General features: G+C 41.8%; 1 protein-coding gene across 2 annotated transcripts in view; it reads right to left on the bottom strand.

Annotated features, from left to right (window-relative positions):
* The window catches only part of TMEM163 (transmembrane protein 163), a 252,230-nt gene that overhangs the window by 104,138 nt on the left and 124,151 nt on the right, over positions 1 to 23,941 (bottom strand). For both annotated transcript variants that reach the window (XM_086715214.1, XM_086715213.1), the window contains exons 3-4: positions 5,396 to 5,439; positions 3,929 to 4,020 (exon numbers count right to left, since the gene is read on the bottom strand). In XM_086715214.1, coding sequence (XP_086571340.1) covers positions 3,929 to 4,020; positions 5,396 to 5,439 — 136 coding nt within the window. The remainder of the gene's footprint in view (positions 1 to 3,928; positions 4,021 to 5,395; positions 5,440 to 23,941) is intronic.

The following is a 23,941-nucleotide window of genomic DNA, read 5'->3' on the forward strand; positions in this document are numbered from 1 at the left end:
TTCCAAACCAGTCCTCCGGCTTTTTCCCCTCCATGCTCCCAGTCAGTCTCAGGCTAAACCAGCCAGGATGCCTCCTTGCCATTAGCCCCAACCACCTGGTCCCTCTCCTTTCCTGGCTGATGGAAACAACACCTGCTTCACCGCCTTCATCTCCTCCCCAACTCTGCAACCATTGCTTCAATCCCAGATGGAGCATCTGGCCAATACCTGGTGGAAAGTACGTCCCTGACCTTTTGTTCTTGCCTGACATGAGCCACCCATTCCCAGCCTAAATTCACACCAGTAGGCAAACCGCCTGTGAAATGCTGGGTTTGAGCATCTCATTCTCAGATCAGTGCCCCACACCTAGGACTGTCTACCTAAGTAAGATTTCTCAACCATGAGGGCCATTTGTTAATCTTGCCATGGCCATTACATTTAGTGAAAGAAGCCAGTCACAAAACAAATAGCTTATGATTGTACTTATGTGAGGTACCTACAGTAATCAAATGCATAGAAACAAAGTAGAATTATGGCTGCAAAGGGCTGGGGGAGAGGGAAAAGGGAAGCTGTTTAGTAAGTATGAAGTTTCAGCTTTGCATGATGAAGGAGCTCACAACCGTAAAATGAATATATTTAATACTACTAAACCATACACTTAAAATGTTTAAGATGGTAAATCCAGTGGTAGTGTTTTTTACCACAATAAAAAAGAGTGCAAAACAAAACGATTGAGGGCTACACCCTATGGTGATGCTAAAGGCGTCCTCTCTTCCGCTGGGCATCAAGCACCCAGCCAGCACACACAGTATCAGGCAGCAAGGCTGACAAAGGTCCCACTGCTCCTTGTACTGGCAATTCCAAGCTCAAGATTCTCTCTGAAGCTTAGAGTCAAAGTAGGACAAATTAGAGGAATTAACTAAGGACCAGTTGGGTATTTCCTCATTTATTATTCTCCAGCAACTGAAAACCAGTGGTTTTTCTAGCTATGCCTCTCATAATTCATTCATGCCCATTAATACGCAAACATCAGTTTCTCATCTGGCAGTGATTCCATGAATTTTTAATTTACATGGGATGAGGCAGAGATTAAAACTTAAAACTAAAGCCAACAATACAATGGATTGTGGGATATTGTTTTAATCCCTACATTTAAGAATCTCCAAATAAATTCACTGGCATCATTGCATGAACTATCATCTGGGAATTATCAAAGCAACTACTCGGAATTTTTGCCTTTGGGGTATCATGAGAGATATACATTTTTGTAATGGTACCTATTTTGCAATCACTGAAAACCAAAACACATTTCTTGTCATCAGTCTTTTCATCTTGGAAAACTCAAGGCCACCTGGCAAATGCTCAAAGAGATCCTGACTCTATGGAAAAGCTACAATAATTTGTAGATTTGTGACTAATACATAAGAAACTCATTTCAGCATAAAGGAAATCAGATTTAAAAGAGCAAATTAGAAGAGAGAAATTGAGTAACACTGAACTCAATTCCTTCTGGAATCGCAAATCAAATTCTGGATTATTATTTCTAAAGTAAGAAAAGACAGAGAGGGAAGAGCTTTCTCTTTTGAGGTCAAGACCCAAAAGAATTATACTATAAGCCACATTAAGTAATTAAAATTTTTTAAAAGCCACATTAGAAAAAAGAAACAGAAGCAAGTAAAATTAATTATAATAGTTTAATCCAATATATCCAAAATATTCTTTAAAAAAAAAAAAAGATTTGGGGGCACCTGCGTGGCTCAGTCAGTTGAGCATCCAACTTCGGCTCAGGCCATGCTCTCACAGTTCATGGGTTCAAGGTCCGCATCTGGCTCTGTGCTGACAGGTCAGAACCTACAGCCTGTTTCGGATTCTGTGTCTCCCTCCCTCTCTGCCCCTCCCCTGCTTGTGCTCTGTCTCTCTCAAAAATAAATAAACATCATTAAAAAAAAATCTTTTTTTAATTTTAACTTTTAAGTAACCTCTACACCCAACATGGAACCTGAACTCACACCCCCCCCCCACCCCGAGATCAAGAGTTGAACGCTCTACCAACTGAGGCAGCCAGGAGCCCCATATCCACAATATTCTTATATGAACATATAATCAAAATTTTTAAAGTTATGAATAAAATGTTTACTTTTTTTTTTTTTACTAAGTCTTTGGGATGTAGTGTGTATTTTATACTTGCAACACCTCTTAGTTCAGACCAGCTACACCTAAGTGCCAGAATAGCCACCAGCAGCTGTTGCACCAGACAGTACAACTATAGAACCAAAGAACATATCATCCTCGGAGAGAGACAGGACTAACTCTTAAAATGTCAGCATATTTCTAGATTGTTCTCACTGTATTCCTCAAATCATAGCAACCACTTGGGTTGTTGCATTGGCTGCTCCTTTGGCTGGACCACTGTTAATTCAACTTTGATCATTATAGTACCATAATTTGAAATTTCACAAAATCAATTTACTACAATTGTTCCCTTAAGTTTTTCAACCATAAGTTGACTCAAAAAAATCAACTTTATCCTGAACAATATCATCTGGGGCATCACACATTTGATACTTCATATTTGTTAAAAGAGCTAATGTACATTTAAATAAATATGTAATACTTAAAAGAAGTTTCTATGCTCTACCTAAAGCCAACAATGAAATAAAATGTGTTCTCATTTGTGAATCAGCTATAGCATCACCTTTAAAAGCTTTCCATTTGGCATATGCAACCCCAGATATATTACTACCAGAGTCCCCTAACACCTAACGTTTGTATCTCAACATTCATACATTTAAGTATGACACAGCATCCTCATCAAGAGAACCTTCTGTCTGGGCACCACACAAATCACACTGTGGATAACATTTACTCATTTGTATTAAATTGTCCAAAAGTACAGAGGTGGGGTAAATGACCAGTGGTGGCTCAGTCTCAGGGGAGCCCCCTTAATAATTACCTAATAATAAAGATGGCAGCTAAGGTTTCCTGAACTACATGCCAAACTTATATATATATATATAGATGGATATAAGATATATATCTATCTATATATATATAGATATAAGATATATATCTATTATATATAGAGATATATACACAGACATTATATATACATACATATACACATATACACACTGTTCTAATATATATATAACATATATTACATTATATTATACATATATAATATATACAATATCTCTGTGAAGGAGTTATTGTTGTTTTTCTGCTTTTCTAGATGAGGAAACAAGGCACAGAACAGTTAGCAACTTCCTATGGTCACAGAGCTAGCAAGTGGTAAACTAAGATTCAAAGCCAAGATATCTAACTCTGGAACCTGTGCTATCAGCCTGGAGATTTAAAATGGAATAAAGAGATGCAAGTTGGAAAAGATGTGTTTTATGGTCACAAACTCAAATTCCTCAAAGACAAAACCATCACCCACAGGATGTAGAGACTGGGAGAAGCCACACCCTCTAATAGAGGAATGTAAGACCAGTAGGGTAATCTAGAACACCCTCAAGATATCTCCCATAAATTACAGTGGAAAAGTCATCTTACTTATAAAGAAAAAAAAAAAAAAACATGAAAATTCCAGAGAAAAAAGATTCCAAAAACACATAGAGAAAGAGGATGGAAGAATGGATGGATTGAAGCATAGGTAGATCGATGGATAGATGGACAGAAGGACAGACAGATGAGCATACAAACATTCACTCCAGACTCAAGAGCAGAGGACAGGGAGAATTATAAAAAAGGATGTCCCATCTCTGTGACCATCCCAGAAGGTGCCTATCATACGGCTGATATCACAGCAGGCACGCTCAAAGTAAACTTGGGTCCTCATTCTCATCCCTGGAACCAAAGTTGCAAAGTGAGTTATGCTGACAGCCTAATTATGTGGCCTTCCTTTGCAAGGGTTCAGCAGCCTGGGACAAGATAAAAATCCACTTACATGTACTCCCTATGGGCAGAGTGTACAGCGGCAGCATTGCTGTAACGCCACAGGACAATCGCCGATGACAGGACGTCGAGGATGGCATCAAACTAGGAGAAGGAGACATGGCATTAGTGTTTTCCAGCGTGAAAAAGGCATGACGGTGAAGACACAAGACACAAAGGTTTGGAATCTGAGCCAGTGATCTCAGAGCAAAGAAGCTTCACATCATCATGATATAGGCTACTCATCATCCTCATGTTGGGTCCTGGGAATATGGAGCTGAGGCCTGACATGCCGGCCTGGTGGCAGTGCCATGGCTTCTCCTCAGACCTCCCACTGCTCCCACGGACTGAGAAAGCACACTCTGTGGTGCAGTGGGCTCTGCTCCCTGGGCCCCAGCTTCTAGCGCTCTGGAGATACAGGGAGATATGGGGAGAGTTGTACTGTTCTGACCCATATCCCCCAGCAGAAAAATAATTGCAGCACTTTCCCCTACATCCCAAGTAAAAGATTCAGGATGAGGACTCTATGTTTCCAGCTCTCCATGCGATTGTTCTATATAAGGTTCAAGGGTGAGACTGAGAGTAAGGTTCAGGGTGAGATACCCCAAGGATTCTGGGAAATCTAACATTTCAGAATTGTATACAAAATTCAATGCTCTTGTTTGAATGAATGAGTGAACGTGTGAGGGACAGAGACAGAAGAAAGGGGATAAAAGGGAGGGGTGGGTGTGGGGGGGGCATTTTTCTGGAGAGACTGTCCATACCTTTCAAAAGATTCTGAAAACAATCTACAACCTCCAAAACTTCAAGTTCTCACATCAAAGGGCAGAAGTGGGTTTGGTAACAGGAACACATGCCCTCAGGTACAGGAAACCCTAAAGCTACATAGGAGGATGTTGGAGCTCTCCAGATGAGTCACTGCACCACATCTCACTTTTCAGCTGGAAAACTCCAAGCACTAGCACTGTCTTGAAGGAATGTGGGGAAACTACACCCAAGCTTGCAACATGCCTAGCCTATAAAACATCTGAGACCTGTTTTCTCTGACCAATTCCCATCAGGAAACAGGTTCAGGACCCAGGTTACTCCTAATGGGGCTACAGACTGACTTGTCTAGTGCCAGCAGCCCCAATCCTAACCCCAACACCTCTGCCTGTACCAGTAAATGCTTCACTCCAGTGTGTACCCCACTTTCAAACCTACAACCTTGAGGAAGAAAAACAGGCTAAAACCATCCTCTCAACCAGGTGTGCAAAATGAGGCCCCCTCATCTGTTCTGGAGACGTGTAGAGTATCATTGTTGTTTCCTTCAAAATTGTAGTTGGTTTTTTTTTTTTTTTATAGAAGCTATTTCCATAAAAGGTTTGTCACGCTAAGCTCTCTTCAGCTAACCACCCTCTGAACTGCCAGCCCAGAGTGAGATTTGTGGGCTCAGGAAAAACGTGCAAAACTTCATAAAAGTACATTTCAGGTTACTTACTGCAAACCCAAAAGCAGAGGCGCTGTACCTCATAACGGAGACAGCTAAAAAGAAAGAAAATATTATTCAGCATATTTTAAGACCTCATGGATATTTTCTCTCATTTATGAGTATATTAATATAGTTGATAGGGCCTTTTAAACATCAGTGGAAAAGTTCCAAGAGCATTAAGTTAAAAATTAACTGTACTTGTCAACCCTATGAACTGAAAAAAGTAAAGTGAAGGTGAAAAGATTGTGGACTCCACTGGCAACAGCAACCCTTCCCACTGCGTCCTCTAGCACCAAAGGGCTGGCTTCAAAATGAAAATGCCCAAGCACCTGTCAATCAAATGGCTGCTGAAACTTTGAGACTTTAGCAATTGGGAACAGAGAGCTGGGAACCACATGAAACTGCCAGGGTAAAAGTGCCACCATCCACAATGTTCCCATCATCAGGTAATTAGTTGAGGTATCTACACACACATGCCACTGCTAACACAGTTCAGAGAAATCTCTTTCCCATCAGAGCTGAAAATCCAGTGTAGGCATCAAGAAAACAGTTTGGAAAAACCATAGCAAATGATCTTAAATAAGAGACGTCTACAAATAAGAGATGTCTACAAGTTGTAATAAGGACATTTCTCCATGTTCAAAAATGTATCTACCTTTTTGGGGGGAAAGTTAACTGAGTGGTGTGTCTGTCTAATTCTGTGATCTGTTCTGTGCCCATGTCCAGCCTCAAAGACTGTTGTTCTCAGTTTGACTAAAGCCATATTATCAAGCATATGTCTACCCTCCAACAAAGAATAAAACCCTACCCAGTGGGTCAGCAAAGGTTTGAAGTAGATTGTCCTAGGCACAGGTATGAAAAACATTGACTCATGGAGTAAGTGAGGCGTAGGTGTGGGGCATGGAGGTCCATACCCATTTGAGCCCCAACTCAGCTCACCACATGGCCCCATTCTCTGTCCTCCCCATAACATCCAGGAATGGGCCCTGGACAGCCATATTGTGCTTTGTGCCCCTGCCCCCAGCTTTTATGGGGTCATCTGACCCAATGTGAACCAAGCATACTTCATTTTCTGTGAATTAAGAATTGAGACCAAGAGAGAATCTAGATGGTTGATTAATGTTGTGAGAATTGAAACCTAAGAACACAGAAGTGGAGTTGGCCATCATTTGCTATAAACACCAAGGAGTGGAGAGACAAACATAGGGTAAATACAATTCTGGGGCAAGAGAACCACTGGCTTCTTCACATTTCCAAGCCCTTCCAGGGAGTCAGCTACACTCCAGCCCTCAGGCTGTGTAAGACCAATGCAATTCATTCAATTCCCAACCATCTCTGGCTCTTGCAATGAGCTGCGTCATTATCCCTGCGTTGTTCCTGGGCATAAGGAGAAGGGCAGAGCCAGCTGTGAGCAGTGATGGGGTGTAGCTTTTGTGGGCAACACAGCCGTGTTGATGCAAAGGGGCTCTGGCTCTTCCCAAAGAACTCAACTCACAGGCCACATTGACATGAGCAAATATAGCAGGAGATCCCTTGAGGAATTGCACTGAGCACCAAGATACACTAGAGGACGCTAAGCCTAACTTGCACCAAGTTCTCAGTAACTTGTTAAGCTTCATAAAATTTCACAGAAACAAGTATTGGGTTGTTGTTGTTTTGTTTTGTTTTGTTTACTTTACAGCCTGTTTTTACAGTATCTTGGCTCTGTGCTTTTTGTGGATTACTTGTTCATCAGCAGTGGAAACCTTTTTAGCTCCTACTAACATCTTGCCCAGATGCTCAATATACACAGCAGATAAAGAAGAGCTCCCGCACTGTCCCCACCCATCACTGTCTGCCCTGGGCACCATGGAATGGAGGGCACAATGGATAAAGTACCACATTTGCCATCCCAGAAGACTGCCTGCTTTCCCAAGAGGTAAACTGTTACTGGTTACTGTAAAAAGCTTTAATCAGCTATTCAGTAAGACCACACATTTACACAGTGGATTACAGATTTCAAAGAGGTGTACACCCAGTTGATTATGTTGACAAACTCAAGGAACTTTACCTTAGAGACTCTGGAATCCCACAAAGGAGATGGCCATTGATGAGGGGTTTCCCTGATTCAGCTGGAGTCAGTGTCTATGATTTCAAACCTTCTCAGAATCATATGGAAAGTTCTGACTGGGTGAGTACCTTAAGCCTGCCCAGGGGATGAATAACTTAGAGCACAAGTGGAATATTAATATTATTCTATCCTCCGTGCACCAAGGAAAGTTTGACTAAGAGCTCCAGGTTAACCAGAGTCCTTCACAGAAGGGAAGGACTAACATGTATCATTTACTTATAAATTGGCTCCATCTGATCTCCCTGATAAGCTGCAAAGGGAGATAATGCTAAATTGTGTGGGGAATCTGGGGTACACTGAGGGGCCCTCCACAGGGCCTTGGCTCTGACAGCTTCCCTTTGTGGGCAGTTCCCACTTGTAGAACAGCAGACCAGAGCCAAGATGACTGACCACCAAGGTAGGGATTACAAAGCAGGTGCCCCCGGAGCCACAATCATGCTTGGCTGAGGGTAGCTGAAAGCCACCACAGGTCCAACAAAAGTCTAGCAATACCTTGAAGGCAGGTGCACATTCAACAGTGGATGACAGATAAGGGCCCTTTCGACCTCAAAATTATGCTGCCAGCTGGCAAGAGGCACAGAGAGAAGGCAGTGGGGCTGCCGTGAAGCAGAGCTCTCTTACGAAGATTTCTCTGGGTCAAGGCAAGGGCCACAGAAGCTGCTGAGGCTGTCAGCTGGCAGTGCGGGGCCTGCATGACAAACACCACCGCTGCTCTGGAATGGAGTGCCCTACTGTCAGGAGCCTCTAAATTCATCCAGAGAGCATTGCTATCAGAACACCCTAGGGAAATTTTCCAGAACACTTCTGCTCCTCACATTTAGAACTTGTCTCCACTGCTCATAATTTAAACATGCACTCCGGGAGCCAGTGGCCGCCAACAGCCGACGAGGCATGCAATCACAGGCCACTGGAGCCTCATTCCCCAGGGAGCCGAGGCCTGCGTTTCCCCCTTCACGCCTGCTTCCCTTTCCCTGGAGAGAGCAGCAGTAGACCGCCATCTGATTGGGCTGGCCTCGCACATCCAAACATGCATGCTTAGGATGTGACTGGACTCCCTTCATTTTCCGTGCCTTTTTTTTTCTCCCCTATGAAGGCACAGAGTTCCTAAAATGTTCCTAAGTAAAATGAAGATCTGTAGTTTTGGGGCCTTCCCCACATCTATTCCCCATTGAGGTAAGAGCACCCTGAGTCTCCCCTGGGGAGAGCTATGTCCTTATCCTTAGCGTATGTGGTTTGTGTTGAATGACATCATCAGCTCCACTCTCATATACCCTTGTCCCACAGCCAAAGGTAAAGATTCAAGAGGGGCACAATTCAATGTGAGCCAGCGAGAACCTGTCTGGAGTTTGTGCCAAAAATACTGGGAAGGGGATGTCTTTCCAATATGGGACTGTATAGTTGGCAGCATGAAAACAGGGGCTACAGGTAGCAATTTTGTCCTAAATGGGGAGAAGCTGACTTAGAATGAAGCCAACACAAAGGAAAGCAGATATGAAGGATATCAGATCCCTGATAACATGCACTGAACCTCTGGAATCAGCCCTAACTGAAGTCTACCCCTGTATTTTTCAAATATGTCAGCTGGTAATTTCCTTTAATTTGCTTGAGTCAGCTTGAGTTGAGTTTGTACCACTTGCAGCCATGAGTCTGAATACAATTTACCTTGTTCAGTAATCCCATGTCCAAGAATCTCTTTTAATGACTAAGAAATGGAAAAACACGTTATGGGGTGCCTGGGTGGTTCAGTCGGTTAAGCATCCGACTTCAGCTCAGGTCATGATCTCGTGGTTCACAAGTTCAAGCCCCACATTGGGCTCCGTACTGACAGTGGAGAGCCTGGAGCCTACTTCATATTCTGTGTCTCCCTCTCTCTTTGCCCCTCCCCAACTCTTGCACTCTCTTCCTCTCTCTCTCAAAAATAAAAACATATTTTTAAAAAAGATATGGAAAAACACTTTATACACAAAAGGCTCATCATAGGTTTATGTAATTTATAAGATCAAAACACTGGATGCAATTTAAAAGTCCAGTAACAGGGTGATGATTAAAGTACAGTCCATTAAAAAATTAAGCTACATGTAAGGTATTTCAAAATGCTGACAAAAAGTACATTTAGTTAATGCTTCTATGAGCACATTAGTTAGAATAATGATATTGATAATAAACACATAGGTGGCATGATAGGTGTCATCAACACTGGGTGCCATGAAAAAGGATGGGCCTATGTCAGGAGGCATCTGGCTAGCACAGGTGAAAACTTAATGGGGAGGTCGGAAGAGGCTTCACTGCAAAGATGACATTTGAGCAAAGACGTGGAGGAGGTGAGGGAGTGAGCCATGCAATCACCTAGAAGAAGAACCTTCCAGATAACAAGAAGGGTTAGTGCAAAGGCCCTGAAATAGAATGTCTGGTATGTGTGAGGCCATTTTGCCTGATGCAAGGAGTGGAGGAAAGTTATGTGAAATAATAGATTTCCTTATTGTTTGAGCAAAAATATGAGGTAGAAAAGGGTAATACATGTGTATAACTAGCTTTACAGTACAACCATGTTTTTAAGATGCATTGCAAACAACTAGAAAAAAAAGCTCAAATGGTGATAGTGGTCAGTCTTTGGTGGGTGGGGATATTTGAATGGATTTCTTTCCTATCAATTTTTTTTTGTATTTTCCACATTTTTCTACAACCATCATACATGGCCATTCAAATTAGAAAAAGGAAATCCATTTTATTGGGGGGAAAAATTACCCAACGCCTGACAATATAGCCAAAGATCTAAAACAGAAGAGCAGAAATCAGATTTATGATGCACACCGGGGGGCAGGCTGCAGGGCTTCTGGCTAACAGGAAAACGTACTCTCATACATGTCTTCATTACAGCTCAGTTTCTGAAATCCATTTCTCTGAGCTAAATCACCTACCTGAGTGGACTACTAATGTCCCCAAGAGTTTGCAGAAGCACACATCAGGGTCAGGTGAGCCAGGGTGTGGCACATAAGTAAAATGTCCCTCTCTGTCCATGGAACCTCCTGTCTCCCAGGTTTTCTCTTGTCCTACACTCTACTTTCATTTCTGTGTCGAAGGGGTAATAACAGCTACACTCCCAGAAGCACACAGACAACAGAAGTCTTAAATAAATATTTATACAGGTCTGGTTAAAGACCTTCCTCGACTAAGTCACACATGGGCCAGAAAGTCCATCAGACTGAAAACTCAAAATTCAAACAGAAAGACAGCTGGGAAACGGAGCAGACCCAGGCAACCCATTGTTAGGGCAAAGCCAAATGCAAATCACGCAGTTGAATAAGCCCCAAGCTTGAGAAAGGGGTGTGGAGGTTCAAAGTGCCTTGGAAATGCACAGAGAGGTGGGAGCACCAGCAAGGCAACTGTGGTCTGAGCCAGAGAGCCCCTCAACAACGTTACACAAAGAATGCCATTTCCATTGCAGGCTAGATTTACGGCAACAATGAGGTCCCATCTGTCATTCTCTCCTAAGTAAGGCAATAATTATCTTGAGCCTTAGCCCTCTTTAGCAATACCCCAGGCCTCGTAACACCTCCGAGTTGCTAAATTATGTGGCCAGTAAAGCGCTAATAAATCAATCCCACTTTAATTAAACCATCTCTGTCACTCAGACACCTGGCAACCGCCTCACCCACAGCTTCATAATTAACCCAACTTGAGAATTCTTTCTATCACCACCTTCATCGTGCTTGCTACTGCCTAGACGGCAGAAGAGGTGGAGCTGAGAGGAGTCAAAATTAACTGATCTACGTTCCAACTCACTTCCACAGAGCGTCCAATAACTTCCAGACTCTCTCACGCACAGATTAGACTACAGTCATCTGCGATAGGATGCTGAATTCAGTTATCACTGGCGGAAAAGAGGGAGAAGTGGTTTGAAAACTCAAAACTGCTTTGCCCATTAGACTACTCCTCCTCAGTCGCAGCATAGCAACTTGACTTTGTATTTTATCTGTTTAGACCAGAGTTGGCAAAAGGGCCACCAGAGGATGAAATTTGAAAGTTTTTGTTTGACCTATATAGTACTCTTCAAATATTAGAGTTGGCTACTGCCATTTTAAAATCAGGAGACCTCATGGGGCGCCTGAGTGGCTCAGTCGGTTGGGGGTCCAACTTTAGCTCAGGTCATGATCTCACTATCTGTGGGTTCGAGCCCCACATTGGGTTCTGTGCTGACAGCTTGGAGCCTGGAGCCTGCTTCAGATTCTGTGTCTCCCTCTCTCTCTGCCCCTCTCCCACTTGTACTCCATCTCTCTCTCTCAAAAATAAATAAACCTTAAAAAAAATTAAACCAGGAGACTTCACAAATTAAAACAAAGAAGAAGAAGACCTGGATTTTTGGCTTCTCTGGAAAACCTGAGATCAGCCAGTGTGGGTCTATCCCTTTCTCCCAGCGAGGGCATTGCTGGACAGGGCATGTGCTCTTGGTTACCTGCCTCTCCTGCAGCATCAGACCCAGGTGGCCTCCCTTACCTGCCTGGCCACCTCTGCTATCTAGCTGACCCAGCAGGCTTGATTATGGGACTTTAGATGCAGCCCACGAGCAGCTTAAGGGAAAGGACAGTAGATTCATCTCCATATCTGTAGTCCTCAGCAAAATGCCTGCCAGTCATTGTGCTGCTTGGACAGTAGCCTCTGGTGTTTCCTACTGTAAATTACAGTAGGAATTTACAACAAGCTCTACCATGGACTAGGTGCTAAAGCCTTTATCATTTTTGTAGAGCTTCCCCAGAATGGAGACCCATTAGTTAGTCCCAGGCCTGCTATGGACACTTCCCCCTACATTCCTGGGCTCTGTCAGCCTGTAGACAAGCAAAGCCTTGCCAAGACCCCAGGGATAACCGTGAGACTCTCCTTCTCTCTTTGACATGACCTAGAGGTATGTGGTCATGTATAGAAAGTGGCCAGATGTTCCCTCTCCCAATTACATACCCACAAGACCATCTGTAACCCACAGCAAGAGAGGATTTGAAGAGGTTGGAGAATATTGCCTTTGTGCTAGTGCTGTGGAGGTCCAAGTGTCATTTAATAGTGGCCTGGGCCACTTTACAATGAAAGATACATTTGCATTCAGGTTTGTAAGAGGGGGCAACCGCAAAAATGTCTTGCCTAGACTCCTCATATTCTCCTAGCCATCCCCCCTGCCTGTACCTCTGCCCCCTGCATCCATGACATGCAGCCAGAGTGGTTCTGCTTGTTGTACTCCATGTAAAGGCCAAAATCCCCGTGCACTGACCTCCCCCCCGCCAACAGCCACACCAGCTCACTGCTTTCTAGCCCAGGGGCCTCCTCACTGGCCTCCTGCCAGGTCTGGGCTCTAGCAGAGAGCATTCCTACCCCAGGATGCAAATGGCCCACTCCATTCCTTCAGGTCTCTGGCCAAAGCTCACCTGGGCCTGTCCTGGCCCCCCTATTTAATGCTGAAGCCTGCCCCAGTTCCCACATCTTAGTTCCCCCTGATCTTGCTCTACATTTTCTTTAACCAGAGCACATATTATCTTCTACCCCACTGATTTCTTATTCATAAATATTGCATACCATTATGCCCCCCTTGACCCATTAGAATGTAAGCACTACAAAGTCCATAAGCTTTTCTGCTTTGTTTCCTGATGTCTCCTACATTCCTATATCAGTGCGTAAACACATGAAAGCATTCAGATTGATTCCTTGATTGATTGACTGATTGAAACAACAACTTCTCCTTAGCTCCAGCTTGCTGTGAACTGAGTCTTCAGAGAGAAGGCGGACAGGAACACAGATTCAATACATTGAGGCCCATCTGTGTTACCAGGCAGCCATTCCGTCAGCAATTGGATTGATAGCACTTTATGGGGCACAATGGAGAAACTGGCCTCTATAAGGACCATTCTTTCAAGGAGAACTTGGAGCATTTGCAAATAGCAAAGACCTAGGACTATGGGAAGGGCAAGAACAGCCCTAAAACCAGAAAGCTAAGAACTAGCACAGAATAGTACAAATGAAAAAAATTAGAATGAAAACAACCCAAGGAGAGTCTTCCCCCCAAGGAGAGCAGGGCACCCTGACTGCCTCCGACACACACAATATATTCACCCTGCTTCAGTTAGCGTAACATGAAACACACCTGACCCCCATTCCAGAACTAGAGTCAGTGTTACCGGAATGTAGGCAGGACAACCGCCACTCAACAGAAGACACCTAGTTTGGACAGGTTCTCAGAAGTACCACACACACAGGAGGCACCAGCTCAGGGACAAAAAACCAAGAGCCATGCTGGTTTTCTCAACCACACACACCTTCACTTTGCTTCTTCTACAAAGAAGAGGGAGTGAAGAGGAGGGAAAGCTGCTTGAAGCCCTGGCTACCTAACTTTTATGAATATTTATGGACTATCTTCAATCAAGTGAACCATCTTCCCTCACTTGTTGGTACACGGACTCCAAAGACCTCACTGACCAGAACAAATAATAGGAGCAGGGTTCTTGTTGAATGTCAATTACATATTTTCCACTACATGTGATTTGACTCCTCTCTGTGCTGTGGTTCCCTGTGATCCCAGCATGGCTTTCAAGAAAGTAGTCTGTTGCCTGTGAGCACTGGGTGTGCTTGGACATCCTCAGACTACACTCAGACCTTGTCCTGCGACCCACCCTGTCCAGACCAACACGGACAGCCTGAGCTCACCAATTATTCTTTCATTTAACAAACAAATGTTTACTGAGTATCTACTACATGCTGCCTACTGTTGCGATGAGCTGGGGATATCGCGGTGACTTGCTGAACGATTTGATGAAATATGCCTCTTAATGCACTAACTAGCCCTTCATCACAGAACACTGCTATTTTCACCTAGTAAATAAAGCATTCATTCAATAGAAAACAGAGATGGGGAAATTTTTACAAAACAGAACCCTCACAGTTGGGTCTTCTCTAGCCTTCTGTTCTGAGTGCAGTTGCTGGGAAATGCAAGCCTGAATGCTCACTCACAACCCATTATTTATTTTTAAATTTTTTTTAATTTTTTAATGTAATTGTCAAATTGGCTTCCATACAACACCCCCAGTGCTCATCCCAATGAGTGCCCTCCTCAATGCCCATCACCCACTTTCCCCTCTCCCCCACCCCCCATCAACCCTCCATTTGTTCTCTTCAAGAGTCTCTTATGGTTTGCCACCCTTCCTCCCTGTTTGTAACTATTTTTCCCCCTCCCTTCCCCCATGGTCTTCTGTTAAGTTTCTCAAGATCCACATATGACTGAAAAAGTATGCCATCTGTCTTTCTCTGACTGACTTATTTCACTTAGCATGACACCCTCCAGTTCCATCCACATTGCTGCAAATAGCACGATTTTATTCTTTCTCATTGCCAAGTAGTATTCCATTGTATATATAAACCACATCTTCTTTATCCATTCATCAGTTGATGGACATTTAGGCTCTTTCCATAATTTGACTATTGCTGAAAGTGCTGCTATAAACTTAGGTGTACATGTGTCCCTATGCATCAACACTCCTGTATCCCTTGCTCATGGATTAGAAGCACAAATATTGTTAAAATGTCAATAGTACCCAAAGCAATCTACACATTCAATGCAATGCCAATCAAAATTGCACTAGCATTCTTCTCAAAGCTAGACACACAATCCTAAAATTTGTATGGAAACACAAAAGACCCCAAATAGCCAAAGTAATACTGAAGAAGAAAACCAAAACAGGAGGCATCACAATCCCAGACTTAAGCCTCTACCACAAAGCCGTAATCATCAAGAGTGTATGGTATTGGCACAAAAACAGACACATAGACCAATGGAATAGAATAAAGAACCCAAATTGGACCCACAAATGTATGGCCAACTAATCTTTGACAAAGCAGGAAACAGTATCCAGTGGAAAAAAAGACAGTCTCTTTAGCAAATGGTGCTTGGAAAACTGGACACCAACATGTAGAAGAATGAATCTAACTTGGCCCAGGACTCCTCCTCTGCCACCCAAGGCTCCCACTTCTACTGCCCTCATCTTGTACCACACAGAAATGATCCTTGTCTTCCCCAACCAGCTTATGAAAACCTAAGTCAGGGGTTATATTGTATTCAACTCTCTATACCCAGGGCCTGTGAAAGCACTAGTACCTAGTTGGTGCTCAATAATTGTTTACTGAGCAGGGTACCTAGGTGGCTCAATCACTTAAGCATCTGACTCTTGACTTCAGCTCAGGTCATGATCTCAAAGTCTGTGAGATCAAGCCCCATGTCTGGCTGCACACTGACAGCACAGAACTTGCTTGGGATTCTCTCTCCCCTCTCTGCCTCTCCCCACCACTCATGCACATGCGTTCGCTCACACTGTCTGTCTTTCTCTCTCCCCCTCAAAACAAATTAGCATTTTTTTAAAATAGTAATTTCTTATTAAAAAAAGAAAAAAATAAATGCTTGAGTAATCCCTAAACCTAATAGTAATGTCTGGTTTTTATTTAACATGTAATGATTAATTCACACCAGAACCAAAAGCTAACGTCCTGGGCAATGAGAGCTAGCAATAGCATAGATGTTGTCACTTAAGGTCATCCTTGTAAAATCACTAAGATGGCCCTTCATCTGACACATAAAACCACACAATGGACCTCTTTGGTTTAAAGAGTTACTAAAGGAATTTAAAAAAAAAAAAAAAAAGAACATATTATGGGGAAGAGGAGTACACTAAATAAGACTTCAAAAATTTGGCTTAATGAAATGGTGCTGAATAAATATTTACTCAATGGCACTAAATCAAAGCCATTAGAAGATCATCAGCATTATCACTTGGAGAATAAAAGTCAAACCTGATAGAATAAAGACCTTCTGTCTCCTCCCTTCCTACCGCTCTCCTCTACAAAACCCACCAAAGCATGGAATGCTAGAGAAAAAATATAATGATCAAAGAAACTAGCCAATGGTCAACCTTGAAGCCCCAATTACAAAGAAAATCTACAAATACATTAAAATTTACATTATACTGAGGAAGATGTTGAGAGCTGATAATATACCTGAATCTAATCTTAGGCAGAGCTCAGAGTTTTCCACAATTTGATGCTATAGCTTATCTATAGCCCAAACAATTACAGGCATAGCCAAACCACTTACAGGCATAACAAGTTTGGTTGTAACTAGATGGGGCTCCTGATCCAGAGCCACTCCTTAACCTTTTCCCCATAATCCACACACTAGAGAGAAAGGGAAGTGAAACTAAAGGAGTAAGGGCTCAGACAGCTACTGGTGTAAGTATCAAGCAGCTGGAAAACCAATGGCATTTTCAAAGAGAAGAGCAGAGGTTGCACAGCAGACCATGCAGTCTTCTCTTGCTCACAAGGAAGCAAGATGCTTGTCAAGGTAGATTATCAAGATTAGAGGTAAAGCACCCTGGGAAAAGATACTCAAATTAAAACTGCATGCTGCTCCTTTCATGCCCACCTCTCCATACAACCCCAGTTTTTGAACAGTGAGGTACTGGCAAACTGGCAGACAGAATCAGAGAAGCAAAGAGGATTAATATGTGCATTCAGCATACATAAAACCACCAGGCACTAAATCAACACACAAGAACCAGTTATTTCTATATTAGTCACCAACAGTGAGAAAATGCAAGTCTAAAAACATACTATTTTGAACAGAAAAAGTCAAATATCTAGAGATAAACTAATGAAAATGGTGTAATACCTCTGCCTAGAAAAATAATAAAACATTACAGACAGAAGTTAAGGAAGACTAAATATATGGAGGGATATACAATGTTCACAGATTACAAAATTCGATATTAGCAACCAAACTTCTAGCAGGCTTTTTGTGAGAGAATAAGATGATTCTCAAGTTTAAGTGGAACTTGAAGAGTCAAGAATAGCTAAGATAATACTCAACAACCAAAAAACCTGGAAGACAGTCACAACCAGATATCAAGATTTATTTCAAAATCTTCTGCTAATTGAGACAGAACAGTATTGGCAAAAGGATAAACCAAAAGACCACAGAACAAAATAAGATCCACATATATGTGGTCACTTGATTTATAACAAAGGCACTGCTGAAGTATACTGGGGATAAGAAAGGTCTTGTCAATAAATGGTACTGAGACATTGACTCTACCTCACCATACACAAAAAACAACTGGAGACGTTCTGTGGGTATATATGATAAGTACAAAATAATACAGTAGATATCTATTTGAGACATGTATTTCATAACACAGGAGAACATTTTCATAACTTTGGGGGAAGGACAAGATTTCTTAAACAGGACATCAACACATTAATCACAAAGGGAAAGATCAGTAAATTCAACTACATTATAAGATCCCATTAAAAGAGCAAAACAGCAAGCCAAAGAGTGGAAGAAGATATTTACATACTAGTAACTAACAATGGACTGTATCCATTGTAAAGAAGCCTTACAAATCAATAAAAGAAAAACAACCCAAAAGGAAAGATTTAACAGGCTTCTTATGAAAAAAAATGATATACAAATAATGAATTAACACATGAAAATATGCTCAACTTCGTTAGCATCCAGGGAGAAGAAAATTAAAATCACAAAGAGATACCCCTACAGAAGAAAAATGGCTGACCATTTCAAATGCTAGCAAGGATGTGTTCCAACTGGAACTCTTAAAAACTGCTGGTGGAAATGTAAATTGGTATGAATGCTTTAGAACACTGGCTGCCAGTATCTATAAAAAATTATCACACTCTACGATGCAGTCATTCCACTCCTAGATATATACCCAAAAGAAATATATATATATATATGGATATGAAAAGACACTTACAAAACCATTCACAGCAGCATAGTTCACACAGCACATTTCCTAATTGTCAAAACTGGAAACAATCCAAATGTTCAACCGTAGAATGGATAAACTGGTGGTATATTCATCCTATGGAATAGTAGACAATTGTGACAATAAATGAAATACAGCTACTTGTAATTACATGTATGAATCCCGACAAATAATGACAAGGGGAAAGGAAGGAAAATAAAGCATTCACTGAGCAGATGATCTATTTACGGTTCTGTTTGTATAACATTCAAAAAACAGGCAAAGCAACGTATGGTGGTAGAATTCAAGATGTGATTACCTCTGGCATAGTGAGTGGGAGGGGACAGAAGAAGGTCTTCTCAAGTAAAAAGATGAGTAAGTGTGAGTGGTCATTACACAGGTACATTCATTTTGTGAAAATTCATCAAACTCTCATTTTGATCTGTGCATTCTTCTGTACATGTATTATACTTTAGTTCTTAAGAAAGGAACACTTACAAATCAGCATTTAAAAAAAGCAAGAGGGGGTGCTGGGTGGCTCAGTTAGTTGAGTGGCCAACTCTTGATTTCAGCTCAGGTCATGATCTCACAGTTCTGAGTTGGATCCCCATGTTGGGCTCCGTGCCCAACATAGAACCTACTTAACATTCTCTCTTTGCCCTTCTCCCGTTCACGTACACACACTCTCTCTTTCTTTCAAAAAATTAAATTAAATTAAAATAGAATAAAAAAATAAAATAAAATAAAATAAAATAAAATAAAATAAAAATACCCCAAGAGCCTAAAGGATAAGAACTAGCAATTTCACAAAAAGACTTTAAACAGCCAATAAACTTAAGATGGCAAAATTGGATAAAAGAAAACATCTGTTTTATTTCATCTGTCAGAATGGCAAGAATAAAAGAACTTTTTAAGTGCCAAGGGTTGGTGAGGGTATGGGGATACAAATTCTCTCCTGCAGTGCCAATGGGAAAACCTCTTTGGAGGGACACTTGGAAATGTTTAGCAAAATTTATAACACAGATCCAGCGAACCCAGCAGTTCTACTTTGAGAAATGTATTCTGTACTTGTACTGGCACAGGTGCAGAAAGAATACACACAAAAGTGTTTATTACAAACGCATAACGGCAAATCATTAACCACATAGCCATTCATAAGAGAGTAATTTAATAAGTCATTGTACATTCATACTATGGAATGATACCATAAGCTCTTCAAAAGATTTGTAATGATACAAAATGTAATGAGTGATGAAAGGAAGTCAATTAATAGAGTGATTATTAAAGTGTGTGTGTGTGTGTGCGTGTGTACACATAATTAAGAACACACATATGTAGATAAAATGTCAGAGAAGTTATGTAACAGCCTGTGGATGGCGATCGCCTCAGGAGTGACTGGCAGTGGAGGTGGGAAGAACGCCTTCATTCCGCTGCATATCCTTTTGTGTGCTTTGGTTTTCTTACTCTGTGCATGTGCCTTCATGTATTCCCAAAGTGGAGATAGAGGTTCATGTGCCACAACCAAAGAAAGAAGCCTAATGCCTTGTGACATGGCCACTGTGGATGAGTTATTATGTGGTTGCTTGCTGTCTTGGACTTAAAGTGGATTTAGCCAAAAAGGACTTGTGCAGATAGAGATTTGAGCAGTGACTGGCATTTTAGACTACCTGGGCCTGCTCTCCAGTGAGAGATCAAATACATCTACTATTTGTCAACACCCACAAAATAAAATAAGAGATCTCCCAAAATCAAAGCCCCCCAAATAGCACCTTTCTCCATTTGCAGCAAACTGTTTTCTTTCCAGCTGAGTATGACACTAATGGAGAATCAAGAGGAGGAGGAACAAATGTGAATATTCTCGAAGACACAACTGTCCTGGACATTCACTGGGTAGACACAAAGGTCAGGAAACTTATCTTGCACTGGTTTTGTGGGTCAGGTACTCAACTACACTGCCTCATTTGTTAGGGCCTGAAAACTTCTAGGTTCTCTTTTTTAAACACTGCTGTCATAAAGGGCTAGTATCCAAAATCTATAAAGAGCTCACCAAACTCCACACCCGAAAAGCAAATAACCCAGTGAAGAAATGGGCAGAAAACATGAATAGACACTTCTCTAAAGAAGACATCCGGATGGCCAACAGGCACATGAAAAGATGTTCAGCGTCGCTCCTTATCAGGGAAATACAAATCAAAACCACACTCAGGTATCACCTCACGCCAGTCAGAGTGGCCAAAATGAACAAATCAGGAGACTATAGATGCTGGAGAGGATGTGGAGAAACGGGAACCCTCTTGCACTGTTGGTGGGAATGCAAATTGGTGCAGCCACTCTGGAAAACAGTGTGGAGGTTCCTCAAAAAATTAAAAATAGACCTACCCTATGACCCAGCAGTAGCACTGCTAGGAATTTATCCAAGGGACACAGGAGTACTGATGCATAGGGGCACTTGTACCCCAATGTTCATAGCAGCACTCTCAACAATAGCCAAATTATGGAAAGAGCCTAAATGTCCATCAACTGATGAATGGATAAAGAAATTGTGGTTTATATACACAATGGAATACTATGTGGCAATGAGAAAAAATGAAATATGGCCTTTTGTAGCAACGTGGAACTGGAGAGTGTGATGCTAAGTGAAATAAGCCATACAGAGAAAGACAGATACCATATGGTTTCACTCTTATGTGGATCCTGAGAAACTTAACAGGAACCCATGGGGGAGGGGAAGGAAAAAAAAAAAAAGAGGTTAGAGTGGGAGAGAGCCAAAGCATAAGAGACTGTTGAGAACTGAGAACAAACTAAGGGTTGATGGGGGGTGGGAGGGAGGAGAGGGTGGGTGATGGGTATTGAGGAGGGCACCTTTTGGGATGAGCACTGGGTGTTGTATGGAAACCAATTTGACAATAAATTTCATATATAAATAAAAAAAAAAAGGAAAAGCAAAAAAAATAAATAAAAAAAATAAAAAAATAAAAAAAAAAATAAACACTGCTGTCATACCTGAAGTAGTTAATTGCAAAACCTTAGCATTCTCATCACTTAAAATAATAAAACTAGACCCAAATAAGATTTGTTATAGAATACGGTAATTTACTCAACAAATAGGAAAGCTTGTGTTAACTGATGTATTTTGGGATAACCAAGGTCTGTTACATTCCAATAAAGTATCACCAGATTTCATTAACCTTGAGCATGAGTTGTTATGGCCTACAAAATGATAGAAACAAGAACAAAAGCAAAGAAATTTTAAGGCTAGGTTCTAAGTCAACAAATGCATTAGCCATAACAGGTGCCATGTGAGCATTCTGAAGGGAGAAGAATATACAACAGCAAATAAAGACATCATCAGATCCATCATACAATCAATACAACTTCACAAGAGAAGGCTAGGGATGAGTCACATGAAGAAACATGGAAGATACAGCCCTCTAAAGTGATTTACAGAGACACCACGATGTCACTAAGCCAAAGACCCATAGAGCAGCTAGTTACCCTGATACAAATAACCTGAACTGAGCTCCGATAGGATGTTATAGATGGAAAGCTGTGTTTTTGGCATTTTACATGAATGGGGACAATCTCCCAGTGAGACTGAGCTATAAATCAAAGATGAATCAGTGCTGATGCCCCCAAAAGAAAATAAGAGTAAGAAATCAAGCTTTTTCTTGATCCTATGACAATAATTCTTCCCTGGATAGGATCAACTTTATTTCTACTCAGTGCTGACAAATAATTCATAACTAGGCATCAGGACAGTGAAGTAAACATTTCAATACTCTCTGGCATGGTTGGCCCATCCAACACAGAGTTCTTCAAAATAATTTCTCAGAACACTATAGGTTTAAGCCCTGAGGGATCACACAGTGATTTCTTATCTCTCTCTCTCTCTCTCTCTCTCTCTCTCTCTGACACACACACACACACACACACACACACACACACACACACCCTCATTTCAATCAGAGCAACTTCCTTCTCACCTCTTAAAAATTAGAGGTCTCTCCATAAATAACACTTTTCCAAAGAAGACCTCCAGATGGCTAACAGACACATGAAAAAAGATGCTCAACATCACTCATCATCAGGGAAATACAAATCAAAACCATGATGAGATACCCCCTAGCACCTGTCACAATGGCTAAAATTAACCACACAGGAAACAATAGATGTTGGTTAGGATGTAGAGCAAGGGGAACCCTCTTACACTGTTGGTGGCAATGCAAACTGGTGCAGCCGCTTAGGCTGTATGGATGGCACAGTATGGACATTCTTCAAAAAAATAAGAATAGAGCTACCTTATGACCCAGCAATTGCACTGCTAGGTATTTATCCAAAGGATACAAAAATGCTGATTTGAAGGAGCACATGGACCCAACGTTTATAGCAGTGCTATCAACAATAGCCAAAGTATGGAAAGGGCCCAAATGTCCATCAACTGATGAATGGATAAAGATGGTGTGTCATATACAGTGGAATACTGGCAATCAAAAAGAATGAAATCCTGCCATTTCCAACAAGGTGGATGGAACTGGAGGGTATTATGCTAAACGAAATAAGGCAGTCAGAGAAAGAAAAATATCTTATGATTTCACTCATATGTGGAATTTGAGAAACACAACAGATGAACATAGGGGAAGGGAAGGAAAAATAAGATAAAAACAGAGAGGGAGGCAAACCATAAGGGACTCTTAAACACAGAGAACAAACTGAGGGTTGCTGGAGGAGAGGTGGGGAGGGATGGGCTAAATGGGTGACGTGCATTAAGGAGGGCACTTGTTGGGATGAGCGCGGGGTATTACATGTAAGTGATGAATCACTAAATTCTACTCCTGAAACCAAAACTACACTATATGTTAACTAACTTAAATTTAAATTTTTAAAAAGGGGGATCTGTCAAAATTTAACTGTATGGTTGGGGCGCCTGGGTGGCTCAGTCGGTTAAGCGGCTGACTTCGGCTCAGGTCATGATCTCACGGTCCGAGAGTTCAAGCCCCGCGTCGGGCTCTGTGCTGACAGCTCAGAGCCTAGAGCCTGTTTCAGATTCTGTGTCTCCCTCTCTCTGACCCTCCCCCATTCATGCTCTGTCTCTCTCTGTCTCAAAAATAAATAAACATTAAAAAAATTTTTTTTTTAATTTAACTGCATGGATTCATTTAAAAAGAACACTTGAATCAAAAACACTTATATAAATGAAGACTTCCTATCCATATCAATAAGGGGGATGGTCTTCACACTGCATACCATCCTTTGTAGGTAGGACTAGTGCTCTAACCACAATCGCATCCCCAGTCCCTAGCCCAGATCAAGCCTCTGATACAGTTACTGCCCATCAGCAAAGTAAGGCCATATTCTGGTTCCATACTCAGAGATGGTCCTCAAAGATGTCCATCAGCTACCACCAATCAATGGGACCCACAACACTCAACTTTGTGGATACCATGGAAACTTTTCCTGGGATCCACACAGACATATACACTAGATAGCTGTTTTTGCTCATTCTGCTTCTTTTTTCTTTTGGTAAAAGAAATCCTCTTTTCTTTTTTGGACTTCCTTCCCAGGAGGGGTACCTTGCCTTCAGGGACAATGCAAGGCCACCACATATTGGAGAGCTGGCCTGAGAATGAAGAGCTGACACAGAAGAAAGGTGAGAGGACAGAA

The sequence above is a fragment of the Puma concolor genome, chromosome C1 (genome assembly GCF_028749965.1).
Source record: "Puma concolor isolate L17-30 chromosome C1, mPumCon1.1.hap2, whole genome shotgun sequence".
In the NCBI taxonomy this organism is placed as follows: domain Eukaryota; kingdom Metazoa; phylum Chordata; class Mammalia; order Carnivora; family Felidae; genus Puma; species Puma concolor.